Source organism: Chiroxiphia lanceolata, chromosome 4 (genome assembly GCF_009829145.1).
Source record: "Chiroxiphia lanceolata isolate bChiLan1 chromosome 4, bChiLan1.pri, whole genome shotgun sequence".
In the NCBI taxonomy this organism is placed as follows: Eukaryota; Metazoa; Chordata; class Aves; order Passeriformes; family Pipridae; genus Chiroxiphia; species Chiroxiphia lanceolata.
The window spans coordinates 58,553,284-58,561,410 of NC_045640.1; the positions used below are offsets into that span (position 1 = coordinate 58,553,284).

General features: G+C 54.3%; 1 protein-coding gene across 1 annotated transcript; it reads left to right on the plus strand.

Annotated features, from left to right (window-relative positions):
• The first annotated feature begins 1,630 nt into the window (after positions 1–1,630).
• LOC116785960 (dentin matrix acidic phosphoprotein 1-like) lies at positions 1,631–5,087 on the plus strand. Its single transcript, XM_032686181.1, has 5 exons — positions 1,631–1,804; positions 2,637–2,713; positions 2,813–2,854; positions 3,334–3,588; positions 3,744–5,087. The coding sequence occupies exons 2-5, from the start codon at positions 2,657–2,659 to the stop codon at positions 5,016–5,018; spliced, it is 1,629 nt and encodes a 542-aa protein (XP_032542072.1). The 5' UTR covers positions 1,631–1,804; positions 2,637–2,656; the 3' UTR covers positions 5,019–5,087.
• The last annotated feature ends 3,040 nt before the right edge of the window (positions 5,088–8,127 follow it).

The window sequence follows — 8,127 nt, forward strand, 5'->3', positions numbered from 1 at the left end:
CAACATGAACTCATATCTGGCTGGGGACAGGGGTATAATTTTGTCCCAGGTCAAAAGGAAAATACATCCCACAGTAGCTGCGGCAGGGGTCAGGCAGGGAAGAAGAGGGAAAACATCTGCCAAAGGTGTGAGTGAGAGTGAGAGTAGGCAGCTCAGTGGTGACCACCTTGAGACCGAGGGGCCATGGGGAAAGCAGTGGGACCTCCGCGCTTAGGGGACAGGAGAAAAATGCTCATCACAGATGGCACCTTGCAGTCCTCACAGGGCAGACACACATGGTCTGCCTGGTGATGATGGGGGGAGAAGGCAGGAGATTTTGGAGAATGAAATTAAGCTGGCACCCACAACAGCAGACTGACAAATCTGGTTTCACAAGGTGCTCTGTCCAGCCACAGTGGTGTCACAGCACAAGGCATGTTTTCTGGATGCTGTTGTCTACAGATGGTACATCCTGGGCAAATTCAGATAACTCACCATTTACAGAGCCCTGACTCAATCATTATTGCTCAAGTTTCCTTCAGTCATTTATTTTGCAGTGCCACCATCTCCTGTGAATCCCTGTAAACCTGCAGTGTGCCCATGTTCCCTGGGTACTACACTCCCCTCTGAGAATTTGGGATCCTGCACCAAGGGGCCATTGCAGGTGACTGTGGGGAGAGCCCAGCTGGCAGAGTAGAGATGCATCGCCTGCTTCGAAGCAACCTGCTTGCACATGCAGCAGAGGGGGGTATTGTGGGCACAGAAGATTTAGCAATGGCTAAATACAGGGAAAGAAGCTGCCTTCCTTCTACCCATGCTGGGGCAGAAGGAAAAGCCAGGCATATGGTTGAGGCATACTAGTCCTGTCCTACTCCACATGGGCAGAGAGCTGTGGTCGCACTCTCACCTGTAGAGGTTTGCAAACTCTCTCTTGTAGTACCTGTGAGTGAGGAGGGTCCATCTGTCCTGCTGCGTCATGGTGCTGTTTGGAGTAGGTGGTCCATGCTACCACCAAGAATCCCTGGGGAATATGTAGCATGTGTATATGTGTTCATATCTATAGAATTACCTATACATGCCCATACTCATGTGCACATGTTGTTGCCTGTGTTTTCCAGATCAGAGGTTTCATCTTCCCTCTGTCCGGTAACTGGAAGGAGAGCTGGGGTGTTACACTCCCTCCTTGCAGGGGATGAGATGCTCTGTACCCACCTCCATTAATATTTCCCTTCTCCCTTGCCTGTGTGGGCATGAAAATAGACAAAGTCCTTTCCTTCCAGCATGGTTTTGTGCTCAAGGTACACGAAAAGGCTGAGACCTGGCAAGGGAATCATCCCCTGTGGGTTTCAGCACCCTGGCCCGTGACACAGGGCAAACACCATTCCCAAGTGCACGGGTTAGGAGGATGCCATCTCTGGGACAGGGTCCAGTGCTTGGCGTGGGTGACGCCGTAGTTGTTTGTGTTTGTCATGGCGGGAAGTGTGTGAATGGAATAAATTTAGCAGTCAAAACACAGGGTCAGTGCAGTCAGTCATTAACTGCCAGCCCGTCTCGTCATCCTGCAACCACAAGGAGCTTTTTTAGGGCCGACGTCCTGGCGGAGGGCAGAGGAAGCGTGGGAGGCCAGTTCCCGGTGACATCTCCACGCGTGGCACCGCTGCCCGCTGGTGCCATTGGCTGCCCCCTGCCCGGGGCTGACACTGGCCAGCGGTTAAATGCCTGCACGACCACGCTGGGGCACACAGCCCTGAGCATCCCAACACAGGCAGCTGGCTCATCCCACCCCCAGCACCGGAGGAGACGTGGACTTGCACTACACCTTAAGGTAAAAGTTTTGGTTTCTTTGGCTTGATCTGGCGAAAATGCCTGGAGCGAAAATGGCAGTGTTTGGGAATAGGGGCTGTAAATTTCCTCACAAGTTTTGGTAGAAAGCACAAGGCTTGTAAGCTGAGATGTAGGAATTGGTTTGTAAGGGAAGAAATCAGGAGCGTGCCTGTGTTGTGGGCGCAGAGTGATGCACAGTGCAGTTAATGTGGCCCATGGGGATGTGGTGCTGGGCTGCTTAAGGGACTTGGAAAATGACAGCAGAGCTAGAGGAAAGCCCCCACTGCCTTACCTGCCTGCCTGGCAGCAGTGCTGCTGGAATGCTGACCCAGTGGCCTCTGAGGATGCAGTTCTCCCTGGGTTTACCTTACCACGATCCTCCACTTTGGGGTGGTGGGAGATTTTACAGAGTTGTGGGGACCAGTCCAGGTGGGAAGTGCAGCTCTGCAGCCCACAGACTTATGGTGCTGCCTATCTGTGGTGCTGGCTCCTGTCACAGCCACTGAGCTCTCCTGGGTGATGGGTGGACATTACTGGGGGAACAGGACATTCAGGAGAGTTTTCCTGCTCTTTCATGATGCTTAGACAAAAAATCTGCCAGAACATGGCCAAATATTTCAAATCCCAAACTACAGGGAGGTTTCTGCAAAGGAGACGCCAGGAGGTGGCACAAGGACTAGTCCTTGGCTTGTTTGATGACATGCCAGGCTGAGCACCATGTGCCAGGATGACAAGGCTGTATCAGCTGTAAGGGCTTTGTGGGGCCAAGTTACAGCCAGAGGCACGTGCAAATGCTTTGCACTAGTGTGCAATTACTTTATTCCTTGTTGCAGCCACAGGGACCACAGGTGACATGAGGGTGGCTGCATTCCTGGTGCTGCTCCTCTGGGCCGTGGCCAGCGCTCACCCCGTAAGTACACACTGGACTGATACTCACACCCAAACCCCATCGGTTTGGCCCAGCCAGGGTGCACCGATCACTGATCAGATGTCTCCTGGATGTGTTTAGGTGCCTGGCCATGAGTCCACCCATCCCAGCGCCCAGCAGGAGGTAAGCCAGGGGTGCCCCAGTCCCACAGGTAGCAGCCACTCATGGAGCAAGTCTAGGATGGGGAGCCAGCCTTGGGCAGGCATCCTTGGACCAGGGACCTGGGAGGGGAGCTGCTGCTTCTGCAGATCTTTGAGCTTTGCCCATCTACTTGGTCTTTTCAAGCTAGGTTGGTTTCACCTCATTTTAACTTGCCTCCCTGAGCATGTTCCCAGTTTACCTGATGCTTTCTGCTGTGTTGGCCCTGAAAAAGGAGTTTCTGTGCTCTGAACTGTCACAGTTTGGGCTTTTCTGAGTTGTCCTTTTGTTGGTGGCTACTAGGTTTTTTTGTATCAGCAGAAATATCTGAAGGGCTGAGGTGCAAGCAATGAAAAAGTCTTGAGCACTTGCATGGCTTAGGAATGATGTCCTGCAGCAGCAGTAAAAATGTGCTGTAGTTGGTGTTTAATAAACCAAAGCATCATGTCACATTTTGCCTCCAGGACACAGCAAATGAAGAGCACGTCAACAAGCTGGGCAACCTCCTAGATGGTGGAGATGGCAGACATCCTCCTGTTGGTGTGGAGAGGGGGGACAATGCCCTTGCCGGGGACCTGATGGGTGGGAATGCTGTGGATGAGGAGCTTGGTGAGCACAGTGGTCGAGACAAGGGAGACCGAGTTGGGCAGGCTCAGCACGTGAATCAGGTGGATCACGAGGATGCAAGTGCCCGCAATGGGAACGACCTTGGTTTCCTGGTAAGTGGAGAGACGTCTTCTGCTCTGCCAGGAAAGCTCCCTTGGCCTCGAATCTGGCATTGGTCAAGGCTGAGCTTGGCCTGTACGGTGAGCAGTGCTGATAGTGCCTGCCACCTGCAAGCCTTGACATTCATCTCTGTTTGTCACCTCCGCAGGAGGGGGATGCACGTGATACTGATGATGGTGACAACGGAGACCATTACGGCACTGGAGCCAACGGGCTTCCCTCCCACGCCGGTGGGTTCCTGGATGAGGAGGATGACAGTGGGGATGACACCTTCGATGGGAATGGGGAAGAGGAGAGGGGAGAAGGTCCTACTTACGTGGCTGGTGCCGATGGGGCGGGTGAACCCGACCGCGATGCTGGTCGTGGGGATGCTGGGGCTGGCAGAGGGCACGGCGACAGCAGCAGCAGCAGCAGCAGCGAGAGCACTGGGGCAGACCACCGGCGGTACAGGAACTACGTGGGCAGCTGGTATGAGCGGAGCTACAGGCAGGGAGGGGCCAGCAGCAGCAGCCAGGAGGAGGAGAGCTATGACTTCGAGGACGGAGCCATGCAGGGTGATGACCCCTCTGCCTTCGACAGCTGGGGCAGCAGCTACAGGGTGCACCGTGCTGGCCGCCGTGCCCTGGGGAACAGCCGTGAGAGCATCCAGGGGGCTGGCTCTCACCAATGGGAGGAGGGTGATAGCAGGTCCCCAGAGGTGGAGGATGCTGACTCTGGAGAAGACAGCCCATCTGTGGAGGACAACAGTCAGTCAGAAGAGCCTGTTGACAGTGAATCAGAGGAAAAAAGCCCCAGCCGCTCCAGGGAGGATGGGGATGAGGAGGACAGCCCCTCCAGCGAGGATGAGGACAGCAGATCCAGGGAGGGCACTGATGACCAGTCAGATGAAGAACCACAGGAGTTCCCAGATGTAGTGAGCACACTGAACGAGCACAGCAACAGCCGGACCTGGGAAGGGCAAGAGGACTGGGAGTCTGCTGAGGACAGGAGTGTGCCATCCATGCCTGACAGCGAGTCTGAAGAAGAAGAGGGTGACCAGAGCAAGTCCAGGGAAGATGATGAGGACCAGACCCAGTCCATAGAGGACACTGTGGAGGAGTCACGGGAGGACGAGAATGACTCCGACTCTGTGCCAAGCACATCAGGCGAGAGCCAGAGTGCATCCCCAGAGGATGACAGCAGCCCAGAGGACAACACAGGTGAGGACAGCAGGTCCCCAGAGAGCGACAACAGTGAGTCCCAGGAGGAGGATGGCAATGAGGAGAGCCACTCCCAGGAGGATGCCACCCACGAGTCCAGCAGCCATGAGGATGACAGCTCGCTGCAGAGCCTGGAGAGTGGGATTCGCAAGCGGCGGCTGGGCGCTCTCCGCCACAAACCTGCTGCTGACTATGATGACAATGACTGCCAGGATGGATACTGATATGTGCCCCACAGCCTCATCGGTGTGGGGGGTTTGGGGGGAGGAGGGGTTTAATTTATTTGCCATATAGCCTGGTTGACTTCTTCTCAAGAAGATGCTGTGGTTAAAATGGAATTGGGTTCGCCAGGGCTAGACCTGGGCACACTGCACAGGGTGTGAAGAGGTAGGTGATGCCAGGCACAGGGAAAATGCCAAACCACAGCAAGAATTGGCATTTTCTGAACAGCTGTGAATGCCAGCAGGGTGATGCTGCCCACTTGTCCCAAGGGTACAGTGGTGGCTTGGCACTCCTGGGCATGCTGGGCAGAAAGGTCCCTGTGTTCACCCCTTATATTTACCTACCATGGCCCTAAAAACCTCTGCCAAGACTCCAGCTGGAGCTTTCTGTTAGCTCCATGTCCTGCACATAAAAAGGAAAAGCTACAGCTGGTGGGCATATGTGGTTCATGGGTGCAGCAGGGTGTGAAGTACCACTTCAGGATGGGATGTATGTAATATTTTGTAAGAAATGTACAGAAAACATTATATTGTACCCTTTTTGCATTTGTATTTCAAAGCCGAAATGTACCCTGTTGATTTCTTTAATTACCATTAAAACCACCAAAACTCCACAGTGGTGTGGTTTGAGGTGTTGCTGTTCTTCTCTCCCAGGGGACTCGTGCTGCGATTTGGAGCCAGACTAGAGGGAGTGGGGAGCAAAGGGGAGGCTATTTGCATGGGGAGCCACAGCATGCTGGGGTGAGGGGGAAAGCAGAGGTTGAAGGTGTTCCCACACCTGCCATTTCCAGGTACCCCAAAGGCCACCCCTGCCTCTAGGTGACCACGTAGTGGAGTAGAAAATCTGGCCAATGACCCCAACGAGCTGGGCCTGGAGCTTTGCTGTATTATGGCCATCACTGCTGCAATGCGAGCAAGGGTTGTGCTGCTCTTCCTGAGGTGCTGGGAAGATGTTCCAGGGCATGAGGGCTCTCCTGGACCACCAGCTCTGGGTCCCCAGGGTGGCCCCTGGTACGAGGTCCCCTGCAGCAGAAACGCAGGTAAGCAGGGAAAAGATGTTATCACGTACCTTTTATTATTTTTTTCTCCTACCAGCAAGCAAGTAAACAACACATTCTTTATTTAAAATCCCACTCAGGCCCTTCTTCCTTATTCACATGTGTGTGATGAGTTGTGCAACATGGGTATCGATGCTGACAGGTGAAGCCACGGGCTGTTGTGTAGCTGTGCGGTTTTACAGCATGGAGTTGTGGCTCTGCAGAGGACAGTCCCCAAGGGGCCAGCGTGAGTGGATAGATGCCCTTGAGCTGCCCAGGCTCCAGGGTGTCACTCCTGGGCATTGCAATACAGAATTCAAGAACTAGTAATGAAATGAAATAATTTTTTTACTATTTACGGCAGAACCACACCTTGTTTGTAGCCTCTTTCCACCACTACGAAGGCTGGGAGCTAAACAGCTCCTGGTTTTAGCGGAAATTATGTTTTCATTTTCACCCTGTGTAACTTTTTTTCCTTCTGTATGAGGTCAGCTCTGAAAATTGCAGCTCCCCCACGTTGCTGCCCTGGGAGTCTCTTTCCTGACCCTCCCTCCTCCACCCCACTGATCCCCACTTCACGGTGAATACGTCGGTCATGACTTGCCCCTTATTTTTTGGACCCCTTGCACCAGTTATGTGAGGAGTTGGAGATACTGTGATGGTGATGATGCCTGTCAGGGTCTTGGATACCAAAATGCCCAGAAGCGCAAAAAGGGCTGGGTGACAGCTGTCGGTTTGGTTTCAAGCTGTAGTACTGACGTGTTTGGTGCGGGGCGGGGCAGGGCAGGGCAGGGCGCTGCTGTGAAACCTCTGGTGTCCACGAAGCGGTGCTGCTGCTCAGGCAGCGGGCACCTTCTGGGTGCTGGCTCTGCCACAGGGCTGGGCCACATCCCTGGGGCCATCAGAGGTGATGTTTGCGTGGGGACAACCGATGGAGGTGGGAATGGGGACTGGGAGGTTTTTTTCCGGATGCCTCCAGGAAATCGAGGGTGCCACACAGCTCTGCAGTGAGCCCAGACTGAGTAGGACGGTCAAGACGCTGCAGGATTGGGGTTAAGCTGCTTCTTGCAGTTTGTGCATGGCCCTATGTCCGTCCTCACCCTTGTGTGAGCGGTGCTGGGGTGAGCAGCAGCCTAGCACAGCTGGGAAGGGGACTGCTCACCCTCTCCTCTCTGCAAAGGGAGAGAAAAACGGGGTTAACTTGGGTTTAATCTGAACGGGAGGCGCGGGTGCCTTGCAAACAGGGCACGCAGCAGCCCCAGTGCCCCCTGTGCCGAGGGGCAGCCGGCTGTGCTCCCCCCCTGCACGTGGGTCCCCTTCACGTGCCTTCCCAGGGACGTGCTGCAGTCTCTGCCAGCAACGCCCAAAATTTGCCTCCCGCTGCCTGGCTGCTCCTCAAAGGCCAGGGAGTCGGTGCCAGAGCTGACTGCTGCCTGCCGGTCCTGCCAGGACGGCTTCCCACGGAACCATCCATCCCGGGCATTACAGGGTGAGGAAACAGCCCTTCACTAGGGAAACCTGCCCGGCCGCAGGGAAGGAGCCGCTCGTACTGGCTGGCGTCAAGCAGGGATATGCCCAGGACCTGGCATTTTGTCTTCAAGGACAGGCAGGTTTCAGGGGACACTAGTGGCACTGGATTATCCCTACTAAATTCTGTTCATCCCTGTGCAAGCTGGGCCACTCTGCTTGACATCTGGACGGCCTTGATGACGGGCAGTGCTTCACAGGGTGAGGTTTTGGATGAACAGAGTGTGACCAAAATGCTCCCTTGGAGGATTTTAAGGCATTTTTAGCAGTCCATGTGTTTGGTTTTTGTGGCATGTGCCTGTTTATCAGAGGGGAGTGAGCACTGGAAGGGGGTGCTCCTGCTCTCTGCTGTCAGCCAGGCAGGCAAAGCAACAGGGAAGGTTAGCCACAGGCTCTGCCATCACTGGAGATGTTTCTGCCTCCAGTTTTGTGATGGTTATGCAATGAAGTTGTAAGGGACAGTTTACCTGATGGGTTAGGCAAGGATAAAAAGTGTCCACATCAATGTATGCTTTTCTTATCCACCCACATGACATTTTTTGTGCATT

Bases quoted from the DNA above. Each gene is read 5' to 3' on its own strand.
- LOC116785960 (XM_032686181.1), top strand. From the start codon at position 2,657: ATGAGGGTGGCTGCATTCCTGGTGCTGCTCCTCTGGGCCGTGGCCAGC. The intron at 2,714-2,812 runs GTAAGTACACAC...GGATGTGTTTAG, and splicing joins CCGTGGCCAGCGCTCACCCC to GTGCCTGGCCATGAGTCCAC. The intron at 3,589-3,743 runs GTAAGTGGAGAG...TCACCTCCGCAG, and splicing joins GGAACGACCTTGGTTTCCTG to GAGGGGGATGCACGTGATAC.